This window comes from Poecilia mexicana, unplaced genomic scaffold (assembly GCF_051168715.1).
Source record: "Poecilia mexicana isolate PSO_F unplaced genomic scaffold, ASM5116871v1 scaffold_7, whole genome shotgun sequence".
In the NCBI taxonomy this organism is placed as follows: Eukaryota; Metazoa; Chordata; class Actinopteri; order Cyprinodontiformes; family Poeciliidae; genus Poecilia; species Poecilia mexicana.
In genome coordinates, this window is record NW_028263376.1 from 29,402,681 (window position 1) to 29,420,791 (window position 18,111).

An 18,111-nucleotide genomic window follows, 5' to 3' on the forward strand; every position below is an offset into this window, starting at 1 on the left:
ACTTGAGTTTGCGGAAAAAAATACTTTTAGGAGTGTTGGGAGAGATTGACTGCCTTTATTTTGGGTTGAACTGGAATCTAGGTCATCATTTCTTAATTTGACCATGGTGGTTTCATTGAAAAGGCAGATGAGAATACAATTTTAACATTTTATTGTTTACTGTGTCTGTAAAATACCTTAAAGTTGGGATATTGCATCAAACGAAAGCTCTAAAAGGTTGACAGCTCTAGTTTTGAGCAACTATTGTTCTTTGTAAGAGCAACGAGAGCTGCTATAAACTTTGGGACATTTTTGCCTTTACCAACTTAGTGAGGAACTTTGCTATTTCTTGCTTGCTGGTCCTCTGACTGTGCCAACACCGAATTAGCTGTTTTTTTCTTAGAAGTGTGATATAGCTTATCATCCTAGTCATGTTTCAAAAATAATGCATCTTACTATAATAGCCTGCATACACCATGGCTCTTGTCCAACTCATTTTTTCGTTTACCACATACTGGGCTTGTTGTATGTCACCTACTTTTATGTAACTGTGCTGTGTTCACCATAAACTGCAATTACGTGCGTCCGTGTTTTGTCTTTGCCGTTACTCAAAATTTGGTCACAAATTAATGTTAAGATAATCAAGTTTTAGTAATGTTCATATCACGATCAATCAAAAAATATATCTATGCATAGACCTGTCCCCCAATCTTTCTATAGACACAAGTGAAAACATGCTCAAGATCTAAGAACACATATGAGCAAAAGGAGCGAGGAGTGATCCATCGCTGTTATAGTACTTAACAAATTGAACAATAAATTCATACTCTTGACTCCCAGCACATTTAAAATGTGTATATTTTCTGTGGAGACTTTCTTCAACTTTTCTTTCCATCCACACTGTTTATACAGAAATACTGGAGTTGGGATGCAGGAGTTTACAGTGAAGTGGAATTTATGCAAAGCACTCGATAACAGAGCTTTGCAGGACGGGGCTGAGTGGTTTTCCCCCTGTTCCCATCGTACCCCTTCGCCCTCAGGGTGCATGAAATCGAGCAGAATGAGTCCACCCGTCTTTTTTTTTTTTTTTTTCTAAATAACTCTCTGTATGCCCTCATCTATGCAAGCACATTTGTTGAGCAAAAAGAGATTAATTTTTTAGATAAAGGCTGATGTGCGGGAGCAAACCTTGCCATTACTCTGTCATGGCTTTGTGAGAAACATGAGACGTTGTAGAAAAGAGCACTTTAACATTTTTTGGTGACTCGTGTTTGTGAAGGGAAGAACCAGCTTCTTGCACTTTCTGTTTCTCATTTTGTTGTTTAAGCACTTTGAAGCGTTTGGTGAATATCGAATGAGTGCTGTTGCTTACAATTCCTATCACAGAGTAGTTTCACCAGGCAGCTTCAAAAATAACAAAATAAAGTTGTTACCCTCATTAGTTATTCTGTGAGTGTGAGTTATTCCATGATTACTATTATTGATAATATGGGATTTAGTGTGGCACTTACCTCAGTCAAAATAAAACTTGTGACTTCCTGATCTCCAAGTCATTTGCGCTTAAGTAAGAACAGTTCTGAAAATGTTTGCGTGAACCTGAATACGACTGGATTAGTGAGAACCCCCTCTCTATCTGCTTGATTTTATTTATTTTTTTTACTTTGGCTTTAAAAAAAAAGAGGTCAGTGGGTTTTCATTCAACTCTCTGAAAGCTCTCCTCCTCTCTCTTTACATTCTAGTCCTGCTGCGCGAAGAGGTGGCCCAGCTCCAGGAGGAGGTGCACCTGCTGCGGCAGATGAAGGACATGTTGAGCAAGGACCTGGAGGAGACCCAGGGAGGCTGCTCAGCTGACGTCCTGTCCGCCACGGAGCTGCGAGTGCAGCTGGCCCATAAGGAGGAGGAGCTGGATCGGGCCAAGGAGGCTTTACAAGGTAAGGGGTCCAGACAGGAAACCATGAGCTGCACGTTGAAGCAGCAACACTCTTTATTAAAACAAAAAAAAAAACAGTCTCCAGACTGCAAAATACTTTATATTAATGCAGAGAAATGACTGCATACAGAGAGCCAATGACAATAACATGTTTTGGATCCTGGCATGTTCATGTATCAGAATGGCCCAGTCAAAGTACAGACCGAAACGTAGTTGATCATTTGCAGGAAGATTTTAAGACGTTGCATTATTTTCTTTCCACCACTCCATGTTGTCTTGTCCAAATAAAACCCAGTGAAATAAACTGAAGTTTCTGATTTTAACATGTCAAAATGTGAAAATAAAAACTGAAGGGCCTTAAATTTATTTGGAAACCGTCATTTGATTATTAGTAAGGAAGACTTTTGGAATTCTTTGAGAATAACTTTAAAGTTTAAGGTATCGATTAAAAAAAAAAAAAAAAAAAGGCTGACCAAGCTTCATGTTTTCCCATATCAGATATCTAATCCATTACTTATCTCATAAAATATTCAGCCCTTTATGTATCTACCTGTTTCATTTAAAGCAGCAGCCATTTTCACTTTAACCGTTTAGCCGTCCTGCTTTGATTTACTGCCTGCCGCTCCCACTCTTGCAGTTTCACTTCTGCCGTTGTATTTCCCAGCACCGTGATATTGACCGCAGCGTTTGCAACAAACGTGCGTCATGGAGTCCATTAACTGCATTATGAGCCATTAGCATGCGACCTGCTGGACAGATCATTTTGTGGCGCATGAGCATGGGAGAACGTACCAGTTTTTACTTTTTACTTCTTCATTCACTTTCCTCCTCTTCCTCCTTTTCAGCTCTATATGAACATTCAATCAGAGTTTTATAGGCATTTATCTTCTGCCTAAAATTGACTAGACCAATTTCCATAATTCTAATTAGAAATTATAGATATTACTAAAACCAGTAGGTTTCCTGGCGTTGGTGCAGTGTTCTTTTTATTTGACAGCTTGATTGTGACCAAATTTGTCTGACCCAGTGTTGTGTTCAAGACCACCTAACCCGAGACCAAGACAAGACCAAGACCAGAGCGTATCGAGACCGAGACAAGACCAAGACTTTTAGGGTCCGAGACCAAGTCAAGACCAAGACCGAGGGAAGTCGAGACCGAGTCAAGACCAAGACCAGCGGCCTGTGCTACATGACACAATAAAATGTAAAATATGATCAAAATTACTTCTCAAATTGATCTGAAAGATCCATATTCCCATAAAAACACCTAGATATTAAATACTTAATTAAATTAATCAATATTAATTTTGCTTCCATCTCTGTGCTACAATCCGCGGTGGTCTCGTGCCATCCTTAAAAAGACAACGCCCTGGGTGTTTGTCCATGTTGCTCATGTCAGAAACCACCACTGTCTGCACCATTAAACATAGCAATTGAGGCAATGCCCTGACAGTAAATAACGCTCAACTATGAACACTGACCAAGGAGCAACAAGCAAGAATTAACCATGACTGGTAGAAAAGACTAAGTCGTATTTCAGATGCAAAAAACGCAATACTATGAACGTTGTTGTCTTCCTAATATAATGAGCTTTTAAGTTTTCATTAATTTCCAAGCGATTCTGAATTAAGAAGATGGTGGCTTGTAAATATTTGTCACTACCTGTTAAAGCTAACCTGCACAACACAAAGTTTGCAGCCTTCACTTCACTCCGGATCAGCCTAAAAATACCAGGGATACGGATGATAAATAAAGGAGCCTCCCTGAGTTATTTCCATGGAATCACTTCTGTATTCAGCCTGAAAAAGCGAGTATATGGGAAAGAGAGAGCAGACCAGAGCCAGACAGCCAAGCAACTGATCCGCCTGTACATACTGCTGTAAACACCGTCCTATCTGAGCTCTTCACAAGAAACATGCAAAGGGAATAAAACGAAATAACACGGAGACATGAAGCAACACGGTCATATTTTTCTAAAAGCAGCAACTTTGAACCTGAACAGCTGAACCAGATCTCTGACACCAGAGCTGCGCTACTGTTAAGCTATGAGGCTTGTTGTGCTTCGTCGTGCTTCGGAAGTAAAAAGCCCGAACAGTAACCGAACCCCATTAGTCTCTGACACTAACAACAATAAACACACAGTATACTTGAAAATTAGGTAAAAACATTGTCCGTTAGAATGTTTAGATACTTAAATAGCACATTTTTACAAGATCAATATCCAAGAATATTGCCTACTAGCATAAGCTAAGGTTAATGTTAGCCACAAAGTTTAAGTAAAACTCACCTTCATATCACTAAATGTATAACGAGGCATACATCTTAAAACCTTTCTCCAGCTTACTTGTTGGGGCTTCGGATCGATGTACAAACCTTGGCCAAGCCCTGAAAGCACCTATTGTAAAAGGCCATTTTCAATAGATCGGAAACAATCGAGCCGTTTTTCCCCAAACGCGGAAGCTGAGGTGCAAAGAGTCCATAGAACGACTCTCGGTGACACTCCAGTCCTATCTAATAAGAGTCGAGCAGATGAATCATACTGTTCCTGAATGTCGCATCACTATATTGCAGACTTTTGGGCACAGCGTTGTCCCATATGTGCGACAAGTCAGTCACATATCCGCACAATAATTCAGCGCAGTGAGTGACAACTTTTTTCATCACAATGCTTATGTGTCTCTGTACAGCTAGCTTTGCTAACATCACGTTAACGGAGCTTACCTTCTTTGAGCTACTTTTCTAAGTGACGAAAAAAGTAAGACGTTGTCCCCACCATCTGTGAAACTGCCTGGATGTTGAGTTAGCTGTGGCCATCGGATTTCTTATTATTTATGCAGCGCTATTATATTACTGACGATTAAACATCTTATGCCGCTGAGAGGAAACCACTGCGCCTGTCTCAGAGCGCCGCGTGCGAGTGAAAGGTGGGGAGGGGGAGGGGAGAGAAACAGAAACACGCATTTGGCAAGTCACGTTATTGCTTGGATTTTAATTGGTGCATTTTGCATCCACTGAAAACAAAGATGTTAACAAATAAACTAGATAGTGTGCTGTATGTTTAGTGGTATTTTAACAGTTGCGGTCTCGACTGGTCTTGAAATAAAATGCCGAGTCCTCAGCGTCCGAGACCGAGACAAGACCGAGACCAAATGCGGTCGAGTCCGAGATGAGACCGAGACCATCAATAAATGGTCTCGAGACCGGTATCGAGACCAAGACCGTTCTCGAGTACAACAACACTGGTCTGACCGTAAAACTTTTCTTTATTTTGTCCATGTGGTGAAAACCAGTGAAACTAACAAATAGTGTCTATGTGAGAGTTTGTGTAGACCTCTGAGCTGAACTTCTGGCTGCTGTAAATGCAACACCACACACTGATGAGATCCAATCATTACTGATGGATTCCAGGCTTAAAATTAGTGATTGGTATTTTGTGCTGCAGGTTTACAATCAGCTCAATTATGAACTGTGACTGCTAGGTCACACAAGGCCTCAAATACTGAATAATCAAAGTCACAATTCAGCTCTGAGCTCTTCAGAAAACCACTCCACGGTTCGTGTTTTCTCTCTGTTGGCGTCAGCCATGACAGGCTGGTTCTGTCACAGTTTTAGGGAATTTTTCCAAGTGGGAATATACTCACAAAACTGCAAAAAACAAAAAACAAAAAAAAAATAGAAAAGAAATGAGTTTCTGCCAAGCGCTGCTCGGTGGATTGCGAGGCTTCAAGCAGAGATGTCATCAGAACGACAATGAATCATTCTTTTCAAAGAAAATATCACCCGTTAAACGAGGCGGAGAGCGACGCCATCGTTTTGGATCGCGCAAAAAAAAAAAAAAAAAAAAACACGACCTGCTGTCAGGAGATTTTGTTGCTGCGACATTTTCGCTCGACACCAGCGAGACTGGAGGATCTGAACTATGAACACAAAGGGCTGGATGGAGAGCAGGACAGAACATGCGTTAGATAAATATGTATCGCTCCCACTTTGATGGTTAAATATCTCGGCAGACTCCTGGCAGCCCTGGTACCCTCATTTGCGTGACTCAGACTTTTTAATGAAGGCCAAAGCCTGCCAGCCCCTGCAGGCTGTGACAGTAATCAACCACTAATAAAAGCTTGATAAAAGGGGACTTTGGTTGACTTACAAGGCCAAGGAACGTTAAGCTTAGTGGATCTGTTCAGCAATTAAAAGAGGGATGAGAGAGAACAAAAGGAAATTGGTTGTTGAGATGTTAAAGGTTGGTTCTATCGGGGCTAAACTGAAAGGACGTGAGCTTAAAAGAGAAAATGTTTGCGTCACTAAAGTTTTCTTGTTTACCCGTTTGGCGTAGACAGTAAGCCGATGTTTAAGCTGAACATTGACCAGGACATTGACTCATGCACAAACACACATTTGCATTTAGGAGGCACCAAGGAAGATACGTCTATTTATGTTCAGGTTTTTTTCTCCTAAACTGGCCGGGAACAGGAGGAGCTGTTTCAGTCTTTCTAAATCTTCATTAATTGAGAGATTTTATTGTTGCACACTTTAAAGACACTGCTTTAAGGCAGCTATGAAACAGCAGCAGCTTTTGCCCATTGATTTTTTATTTTTTATTATTTTTTTTGGTGGGGGTGGGGGGTGGGCTCATAAATTGAAAATTTAGGCAAAGTTCCCATTTCTTTCTGCCTTTTTTGGTGCATGTTTTTTGGTTCTACTTTTTGCTCTTGAGCTTTCCCATGATTTGTCACAAACTTCAGTATATTTGATGGTGATTTTTTTTTTTCTGACAGACATTTATAATAAAGTCTGTGAAGTGGAATAATAAGAATAATTGTTATGTTTACAGAGTTCTTTACAATTAAGAATCTAAAAACATGGTAGGTGTTTTGAGTTTAGGCCTTCTCACTCTTTTATTTCACTTAATAAAATTCATTGCCTTCAGAAATCCTTGATTAATAAATTTTCTCCATGTGTAATTTAATCCCAGTATAGACATAGCTGCTCAGTGAAGACCTAAAAGCTTACTGGAGATTAGCAAACTAACAGCTGAGTTTAAATTTTATCCCAAGCTTTGAACATTTTCCAAAGCAGCGTTCAACCCTGAAATTAAAGATTCTGGCATAAATGGTAGATCACCAAGACATAGATTTACCTCTAAGCTCCAAAAGTGATGATCCTCTGGTTTGGCCTGTCAGAAAAGCTTCCTAGATGCCATGGTAACTTTAGGTGAGCTGCAGAGATTTACAGCTCAGGTGGACAAATAAATGGATTGGAAAACTATTTTATGTACACACCACAACTCTGGGATCTATGTAAGAAAGCAAAAACATTTAAATGTCAGGATCGCTGTGCTCTGTGCAATGAAGCATCGTCTGCCCACCAAACATCACCAGTGTGGGTTATTTTACTGATAAGAGTAGGAATTTATATATATATATGTGTATATATATATATATATATATATATATATATATATATATATATATATATATATATGTGTATATATATATATATATATATATATATATATATATTATTTTTTTTAACATTTTCTGATGCTGGAGGTTTGTGATGCCCTTTACCTTCTTTGGTTTGTCACAAGTCATGTAAGACGCAAAGCAGACATGTGAAAGAAGGTGCTCTAAAATGAAACACGTTAGCTAATGTGCAGGGCACTATGAGCCTTTTAGAGTAAAAATATTCCCCAAAAGGCACACAGCTTAAGCTGTAGCTGAAGGTGATTCTGGAAAAAGATTAAATCAGGGGCCTGAATATGAATGCACACCAGAATTTTTAGCTTTGTTTGTAAAAAAATAAATAAATAAACATGTCCGTTTTCCGTTTCATTTTTATTTGCTACTTTGTATTGATCTAGCTGATTAAATCCTCACACAATACAATGAGGTTTGTGTATTTTACAATGCAAAAATATACAGGGTTTAATAATCCTACAGGAAAACATTGGTGTACTTTTAACTTTTAAGTTTTCATTTGGATAGGAGCGACTTTATGAGATGGCAGCGAAGGCTATGAAATGATCTGCACGGTATTCCTCTTCTCACGCCTGAAGGTTGTCACAGGAAAAGTGATGGAGAAAGCACAAAAGCAATCGTGAATAAATCCACAAGTGAGCCCCAAAGACAAACAAAAGTAATGACTCTCGCATTACTCAGAGTTGGATTAAGTACACTGAGAATTGCGTGGTGTGAACGGTGATGGAACAGCGTGTGGCACAGCAGCTTAACTCTCACTCTGTTTTCTTCTACGTATCTGTCAAATTGCTGCATTAAGTGACAGGGATTGTAAAAATGGCTCTTCGTGAATGTCAAAAGAAATTATCCACTCTTATTTGAATCCAGTACACTTTAAAAACCAAAGAGGCAATTTGTTGAAGCAGCTTCAAGCCTTTATACTGTAACAAATTTCCTTTGTTTCGCTGTTTGGCAGTAAAAAAAAGAAAAAAAGCCTCAGACTTAAATCACAAAGGTGAGTTTGAAAATCAGGTTGACAGACGTTAGGAGTTTTATTGTTGGACATGAAGATTTATTGCAACTTATTGTCGCATTTCCATTTAACTGATTAGTAATATAAACTGCACAGTGGAATAGTTACTAAAGGTGTTGCACTGGATCAAAATCTTTGTGATTGAATTCGGATCAGGATTTTTCTGCATTGAGTGTGCTTTTTTTTTTTTTTTTTTTTTCGCCCTCGGATGTGTGGGTTCTCAATCTGCTACCCCATCTTCCTCCCATAGTCCACAAATATGGATCTTAAGTTGATTGGCCTCTCTCTAAATTCTCTTTTGCTTGTTGGTGCTGAGTGTGTCTGTGTTTTATGCAGTAATGTATCCTTTATGATCTCTGTTTCCTGGGAGAAAACCTGTTTACCTTGGAATAGGTTCACAGCAGCTTTATTCCTAACTCGGTTCAGATGGCTTGCAGCTCAATTTCTGGCCCACTATAAATACAAAAACTAGAATCCGCAGAAGAACAGGAGTTTTTCTTTATTTTTCCACACTATTGCTGCATCCCCCCGCCCCCGTTTCTCTCCTCTATCCCTCAGTTTGTCTTCTATTCTGCCAAAACCTGCGTCGTTTGAAGTGCTAATGATGCCTGCTATTGCAAACCAGATGTTGGCCGGTGAGGTGCATTCAGAGGACTGGTAGCATCTTAAAATTGCAGCCTTTGTTATTTTGCCTGTAAAAATCGACATGACGTTGAAACAACGCAGCGCTGACAATCTGTGAACCCTGAAGTGAAAAAAAAAATTTCACAACTCCAATTAAGATTTCCTCATCAAAGAGTCTTTTAATGAAATTTCAAAGTGTAGTTGGCCCTTTCTAGTGCTTTTAATTATCTACTTTCCCCTCAGCTAATTGACACCCCCCGATCATTTTGAGCATGAATGAAAGTAGCAAACAGCTACATATCATCAAAGTGTTGTCGTCTTGCTGCGTTTGGAGCCACTTTACTCCAAAACGTGTCCTTCACTATAAATCTCACGTCTCACTAGATATTTAATCACCTAAACGCAGAGACACGAGAGTTTCCGCAAATGCGTAAGCCATTTTAGTCTGGCTTGTTAAGCCAAAATAATGAAAGTGACTGCATGTTTGTTTACTTTTACTTTGAAATGTAGCATTAGTTAAAAAAAAGAAAGAAAGAAAACGAAATCCAGATGGTAAATCAAAACGGAAGCAAAATTTGACAGGATATTTTCTGTATGCTTTGAGATGTATTACCTCATTACACGCATTTTACTGAAACATATTAGAATGTCTGAAAATGTCTAGAGAGCAACTTGACTGACGATGTTGAAATTTGTTGCAAAACCGCACGCACGTTAATAACATTCAGGTAATGTGCCGTTCAAAACTCTGTAGCCGTTTTATAAGCGTCGACTTTCAGATGCCAGGTTCTGCCTGGTCAGTTTATAAGGCATAGTAAATTGCACAGATACAGTCTGTGTAATCTGCATTAAAAAAATAATTATAAATGCACTTCCAAAAGAACAAATAAAAAGGCCAGGGTTTCATGATGTTTTCCAAAAAGACAAAATGATTACAGAGCTGACATTTCAAGCTGGATTTGCTGCATTAGTGTGTATCACCATTAGTGCGGCTCACAAGACAAATCAGCACTTTTCGTGTGTGTTACCATAAGCCTTTACAACCCTACCTTAACTCTGAGATTTTCAAAAGGCTGCCGACAGTTACAGTTACAGGGCAGACAAAGGTCGAAAGGTCAAACAGATGAAACGGCGTCTCCCTGCTCCTTCTGTCTTAATGTTAGAAACATGACTGACACTGATAATAGCTAACTTTGAACTTCAGCACCTCAGTTAAACCTGCTAGCTTTTATTTTAGGCACCGCATGGAGCGTTCGGGATCAGAAAAAGAAGCATTTGCAGATTAAAGTCGCCACCAGACAGTTTGTCACACAAGAAAATGACAGAACCATTAGAATAAATTTAATATCAGATTATAGAACTTTGTTTTCCAAGTTATTAACTGAATAATGATTCCCAATGTTGCAAGTGTGAAAAGGGATCCTTAATTACTCTGCCACGATGGTTTAGCCAGTTATCTTCTCACGGGTGTTTGCATGCTGCATTTAATGTGGGCTCTGATGCAGCTTCAATAAAAAAAAAATCATTTCTGAGTTTACACTGCTCTTCTTCACATCTTCAACAGCCTCACAACTCTTTGTGGTTTGTGACGTCATTCTTTGCTACGAACGGTCGAGTCTGTTCTTTTCGCATGAAAAGAAGTCAGGCTGAAAAGGCAGCTTCATTAGGTCAGGCCACCTGCAATCATCACACCAGAAATGAATCAACGTCAGCCGGTGCATGAGGTCGGTTTTACAGAGGAAGAGAGGAGGTGAAATCTCTGTGCTGCCACAAGGTTCCCACTGCAGTATTCAGTGGGGAGATTTAAAACCCCGAACCGCATTCAATGGACTTCTCTCTCTTTTGTTCTCACCAGAAACAATTATGTTGGAGTTTGAGTCAAAGCCTCTTGTTTTTCTTTAGAATCAAAGTTTTATGGAGTATTGTCAGTATGGAGTGCATTCTCATTCATTTTCCAAGGAAATTTTATGACTGTCTTTGTGATTTAGTTTGATGACCTGAGCATGTAATTACAAGGCTCTGTGTTGAAGTGCAGGTAAAATTGCGTTTCAAATTTCACTGTTGTCTATACACTTTCCTGCCATCAACATTTATGGACACCTTTGATAAAGATGTGCTAAAATTGCATAAAAAGCCTTATAGTGCAGCATCATACACGCAAGATGAACATTTTGAAAAAAAAAAAACTAGTTTTTATTTTGAGCTCATCTACTTGTCAAACTATCTTACCTTAAGAAATAAACTTTTTTTTTTTTTTTTTTCCAAAATTCTCTGCAGCCACTTTTATCTGCACCTGTGCTTTAATTACGTCACATAACCCCATTTTCCCAGCAGGGACAAATTCAGTTCTTCACCTAAAACATTTCACAGAGTTGAAGCATTCGGAGAGAGGAAACTTTGAGTGATCCAGAAAGATCCTCCGGAGGATTTTTCTAGATCCTCTCTCCAGAGTCTGAGCTAGCCACTTATTCAGGTTCACAGGTTTTCAACAGGATTTAGACCCACTGATTTTATAGTTAACAAATATTACATTATAAATGTAAAATTAAAAAAACGGTTGATTTTACATCTGACAAACTCTTTGTGTGTTATGTTACTTTTGTCCAGTATTGTGGTGTAGATGACGAAAAGAAGACACACAAAGCCAGGAAACCAGCCTTCTGTTAGCATTTGCAAAAGTGTCTTCAGTGTCAGCCGATTTTATATGAAGATGTATAAAAAGTTCTGCACAGAGTTTTGCAATTGTTAAAACAACAACAAAATTGCTAAATACTATTGGCATTGGTTAAAGCGGCATTGAACGCAGCTTTAAGTGAATGCTCCGGTGAACGCAGTATATGGAGTCAAACAAATTTTACCATAAACTGGAGGCATGAACTGTAACTTCCCAGACCTGGAAGTTACAGATAAAGATTATCCAATGAAAACAAAAATGCATTCAAAGGCAATGGTCTCTGAACAAGACCCCACTGCTGAAGAAAAAAAAAACATGTTGAAACTTGTTTTTAAAGTTGTCTACAAAATGTCTGTGCAAGCCAGTGAGACACTGAGAGAATGCAGTCTCGTCAGATTAACGCCAAAGCTGGACTCTTTGGACGCCGATACACACGTCACGTTTGGAGGAAAAGATTTTTCACACATCGGCTCAAAAAACAAAAAAAACATGCCAACAATAAAGCTTGTGGGTGGGAATATCATGGAGTGGAATGTTTTACGGCATACAGTACTGACAGTTCACATATAATTGAAGGACGAATGGAAGGTGAAATTTACCAGGGCATTATTGATAATCAGATCAGAATCTGATGATGAATTAATGATGAACGTGATCATGAAACACGCAGCCACGAAACCCTTAAGTGGTTTCCAAGGAAGAGCTTAAAAGCAAAAGTAAGACACATGTCCAGCTAAATGTCTGTGGAAGGAACTGAAGGTCAGAGTTCACTAAGAGGAACTTCAGATCATTCAAGATCTGAAAGCATCTATGTGGAAGAGCAGGTCCATATTCACACCTGAGCAATTCATGTGACGACCGATTCTAAATGTAGGAGACAAATTAAGTTGTCACAACCAAAACAGGCTTTTCCACAAAGTATGTAATCAGTTGAATTGTGTATGTTTGAGATCTATTTCAATATTTTACCCATAAGCTTAATTTGTTGACCAACTGGAGATGCATCTACATCCGTTCTCCTCTCTTCCCTCTTCACTTCCTCAGTTGCGTGTAAAACCTGTCAGGGAAAAGTTTGTCACGGTTTTAATTGATTTCAACTTTTCTGCTGCTTTTCTATTGCTTTTGAAGATTAACATGCAACTACCTTTTACCTGAATGGCATATTTTCTTGCCTTTATCATATTTCAGGATTTGCTAAGAAAAATAGACCTTCATATTTACACTCGGTGTGTAAAAACAGTCATGGATTAAAAATTGAGCTTCATAGACACTTTGAACAATTAAAACACTCAGTAGAATAAAAGAAAATGTTCAGGTACACCTTTCTTAATTAACTTTTAGAGGTGCCAATAAATGTGGCCCCTTTGATTTCATTTAAGACATAATGTACTTTAATTAAATATTGTTCTTTTTTTTTGTTGTTTGTTTAATATGAGAACTATTTAACTGGTCCATCAAGTAAGTAAAGTGGGTTCCTGCCATTTAACTGAATGGCAGGAACATTTCTTTGTTAAAATCATGGCTCAAATTTAGTTTCATTTGCTCTCTAATAGATAGGAAACACATGCTAATGAACCCCGTCATTGAATCATGCCGAAGCAGTGAGTGGGATGTGAAAAGGATATCATGTCGTTGCTGTTGGTGCAGACTCAGTGGACCTGCAAACAGGAGGTGATTTGCTTCCTCATAAAATAAGCATTCATCAAATGGATGTTTTTTTTTTTTCTCTCTGACTAAATACCATTTAACACCTTTTGGTTCATACAAATATCACGCAACCACGTAATGGATGCTCATTGAAAATTGGAAGAATGTGACAATGTATGTGTCATACTTCATTTTATCTTTTAGATTATTATTTATTTGTCTTTATAAGTCACTTGTGATTTATTTATTCAAATGAAATTGTAGATATTGAACAAATTATCTTATCCAAAGAAAGGTCGGAGAATGTGATGTCAGGGTTCAAACCCGCCTCTCGTCCAATGACAGCTGGAGACCTCAGTCCTGCAAGGAAAAGCGAGTTTGCATGGATGGATGGGAGAACTGGATAAAATGTTTTCTGCCGATGTTCAATGCATGAAGCATTGGTAGCATAGTTTTGTAAATAAGACTGGAAAACTGCTCATGCACGACCTTAAATCCTGCAAAAGTTTTCTTGAATTCACCGTTTTCACCAGTTTGATCATTTTCCTCCTGTAGCTAAATCTATAGTTCTCAGAGAACTTTCAAAGGATCCGAATGATCTCATTGTGCAAAAGTATCTGTCAGGAAGTGTATATACAATCCAAAGGATTATATGTAAACTATGGTGCAGTACAGTCTGTCACCAATTATTATCGGAGGGGATATGGAAGAACAGAGAGAAACTGGAGATTTCTCTAAAATTGATGAAAAGATGTGACAGAAACGGGAAGTGTGCTGAGAAAGAAACTCTGATGAAGCCACCAGGAATTCCATGTGACATGTGACAATTTCCATATGGCTGGACTAAGAAGTTTGGTTTCCAGACGTTATTATTCTTTTTCTGTTTGAAATCTCCCTTAACATCAATGGAGAATGTTTTACTCAAACTTTATGCAACCTGGTTCTTGAAGCTGCTTTATTCATCTCCCTTCTGACAGATTTATTTTGCAGTTCAGTTTTACAGGACAAATATGACACGAGGAAAAGGTTTTATCTATCGAGGCCTAGCAGGGGGTTTGTATACTTTCAAAAGCTTCTGTAAATATATGTCTATTTTATTACACTGACTAAAACTATCGAGCACAACGTGTACGAAGACATAAAAAGGTTGGAAACCGCAGATTGAACTAAGTTTTAAAACTAGCTCAGACTGACAAAGCCTCTTCTTCTGTGCGGTAGCTAATGAGTTGGCTCATTTATTAAGTCCTCCAGCAGGAAAGCACCGTGCAGGAGCACGGTGGGCGAAAGCTTTCAGAGCACTAGACCACTAGAGTCTCACATTAAAATACGGCAAAGCACTTTGGATTTGGTGGCAGAAGAGCCTCTGCGCGGCGAGCTGATAACCACTTATGCAGATTTCGGAGAGCGGGTCAGGAGAGCATGATGCAGCTCAGTGTATTTGTTAACACTGAATAATGGGAGCAGGTAAACTTTGGAGAGAGCTGTAAACGCCACTATTTTTAGGCGAGAGCAGTTTACCGCTTCGGCGCTTGAATGCTGTTTTGCAGAAAAGCAGGAGTTGACATTTTTGAGAGAGAATCCCAAATAATAATAATTAAAAAAGGCAGATTATTGTGTGTTGATTCACATGAAACTTGAATATTCTGCTCCATCGAGGAGGCTGATTAAATCTCTTAAAGTTGAGTTAAATTACACTAGTTCTGTTTATAAATTTGAGGTATTGTCTGTTGGATCCAGATGTACAAACATCAATCTGTTCTGCTCACAAAAATATACACATTATTTCCCTCCATCCATCCTCTTTGACCTGCTTCCCTGTTCCTCCTGAAAGAAAAAAAAAACATCTCCACAGCATAATGCTGCCACCACCATGCTTCAGCTGGTAATTACACTCAAGGGTGTTAGTTTTCTGTCAAACATAGTATTTTGCCTGCTGACCAAAACCAAACTGGTGTTGTCCTTTGTATGCAGAAAAGGGTCAGCGGGTGCACATCTCTCTTCTTTCTGCTTCCTTTTCACGTCGCCGTCTTCTTCCACATCCAGACATATTAACTTCAGCCGCAACTTGGTGTTATTTCTCAAAGAGTTGGACCGACTGCAGCTCACGCCAGTCATAATTATGACTGTCGGAGAGAAGAGACGTGCAAAAGCTTCCGCGTCTCTCCGTTGTTAATAAATATTACTCAACAGGACTGAGCTCCGGGGCAAACCGAGCACACACACACACACACAAAAGTGTTTATTGACAGATTTTAATTGGTATCTAATAGGTGTTTGATATGCTGCAGTGAATGGATCCATTCACAGAGTCACACTGAGTGCTTTCTTGCATCCAACACCAGGAGCGTCGTCGCTGCCAAGCCGTCGCAGGTGCAGGATGTGGAGCGGCGGCGGAGTTTTTGGCTCGTCCCAAAGACAGCTTTCATTTCATTTCCCCGAGGCAGGTGCTGTGAGGTTTCCTGTTTCTCTTGGTCAGTGAGGGATGGTTTTTGTCTTCATTTGCCAGCTAGTGTGGTCTGTTCGTAGTGCTGGATTCCGCCATTTCGACTGAGTGTTGGAGAGAGATATGAAAGGGTTGGAGGAAAGAAATCCGCTTGGAACAACTGCTCTTCCGCTTTGCTGAAGAGATTATGTTTCTAAAGCAGAACTTCTCTGTACTATTTCACATTTAGCCTTTGATGTATTTATTTACCAAGAACTGCCTTGTTGGAGAATAATAAGAGAGGTGAGCTTTAAGAGGGAAAAAATAAACAAACGTGTACTGTTATAAAATATAAAGCCCCACCACCAGATGTCCAAGTGAAGATGAAATACAAATCTTACACTAAAGGCTATAAATTGGCCAAATATGGTTGTCGTCCGACAGGAAATACATTTTAACAGTCTGGCTAAACAGCTGTGCACAAGGAGGCAGATCAAGAGAAAGCGGGAACAGAGAGCGGTGTGGAGGAGAGACGGAGGAGATGTAGTCTTTGAGAAAATTAGCACTTCTCTGAATAACCACTGCGAACTGTAATTTTTTATGACGACGCGTGGGTGCGGTGCCAGAGGATTACAGTCTGCGTGTGGCAGAGAGAGAGAGGGAGAGAAGAATTGCAGGTCCCAGTCTCTTCCAAAGGCAGCAGCAGAAGGACAGATTGACACAAGGGCTTTTGCGCGATTCTTCTCTTTACCAAGGTGCGGCCATGTTGGACCAGAGGCGGGTTTTCACAAGCATTTTATATCTGGAGGAGCTTCATGTTCGTCCTACTACAGGTAAAGAGAGGGTGGAGTTTGTAAACTGCACTTGCTCATAAAAGAGACTATTTCTCTGGATTTGAGGAAGATGCTCAAGAACCTTTTTTGTTATCAATTAATCAGACTAAAAGTTAATTTATGGAGCACTTTTCCTACACAAGGAGGGCACCACTAAGTGCTTTATGTAAGACTGAAACGGGAAGCAAAGACAAACGAGCCACAAAACAAAGAAAAAAAAAAACATAAGCTAAACAACGGCAAGGCATGGAAAAAAACAAAATTCACAGAAATGTGTGATTAACAGATATAACCAGATGTGGTTTACAGAAATCTGAGTGGGAAGACTGACGTCATAAATAATTAAAACGGGAATAAAGAAGTACACACATAATGAAAAGAAACGGATATAATTTTATCAAACTAAAACCAACTGACTGAAAAACGTAGTGAGCGACTTAAAATCAACTCGGCAAGGTCAGCGAAACGTACAAAAAAAAAATCGTTTTCAGATATTTAACAAACTCGGTCAGTTCTAATGTTGGTCTTACCAGGAAAATGTTGACAGCTTCCTTTTGAGCACGGAGTCTGTCTTTCTCTCTGCAGAGGAGTTGAAGCGTCTTGCTGTGTTGTTCTCTAGGGATGGCAGGATGGAGCGAGAGATGAATAGATGGATGTGGGTGTTGCTCTGGTCCATTGTGATAAAGAAAGAGTGAAGATAAATAGCAAAACTCTCACTTTACTAGTCTGCCTACGGTCTGGCCCTCACCTGGACTCACAAAATATGAGCCGTGTACAAAGTGCTGTCGGATGGCCGGACTCGACCTTAGAGACGAGGCTCCAGGATTTTACCACCAATCAGGGGTTGTGTGTTGTGGGTGTGTGATCTTATAGGACCGGGAAAGTATTTCACATTTACTGAACTTCACCAAAATGAAGTCATCAGTGGACATTAGTAGCTGTTCCTTACATGAGGGCAATAGTAAAAAAGTGATGGTGGCTAACACAATAAAATCATCTCACATAAAGATGAATGATTTAAAAAAAAAAAAAACACATTACTAGCACCTTGTAACCATTTATAAAATGTAAATGGTGGACAGCCCAAAAACAAAATCTTTCTAAAAATCTCCGGGGTTCACTTACAATCCACAGTCACTTTTTCCATCTCACTCTCTCTCTTTCTCTGTTCTTTATTTGACACAGCCATGAAGTCGGACCGCAAACGTCTCAAGGCGGAGAAGGCCGACCTGGTGAACCAGATGCAGCAGCTTTATGCCACACTAGAGAGCCGGGAGGAGCAGCTTCGGGACTTCATACGCAACTACGAGCAGCACAGGAAAGTATGGCATGCTCATAGACTCGCACGGCGCATTTGGCTGACAAACGTACATGTTTGAACTTTAGTTGTTGTGCTCACTGGCTTGGCATTGCATAAAAAACGCCTCATAGGTAAAGATGATCGATATCATCGGCATCTGTGAAGCTTTGACAGTTAAATCACTGAGTCCTTGCTCTGTTTGCGAATATTTGA

General features: G+C 39.5%; 1 protein-coding gene across 1 annotated transcript in view; it reads left to right on the plus strand.

Annotated features, from left to right (window-relative positions):
• Positions 1-18,111, plus strand: part of kazna (kazrin, periplakin interacting protein a) — a 168,873-nt gene that overhangs the window by 131,603 nt on the left and 19,159 nt on the right. Inside the window, exons 5-6 of the mRNA XM_088007410.1 lie at positions 1,719-1,910; positions 17,784-17,920. Coding sequence (XP_087863536.1) covers positions 1,719-1,910; positions 17,784-17,920 — 329 coding nt within the window. The remainder of the gene's footprint in view (positions 1-1,718; positions 1,911-17,783; positions 17,921-18,111) is intronic.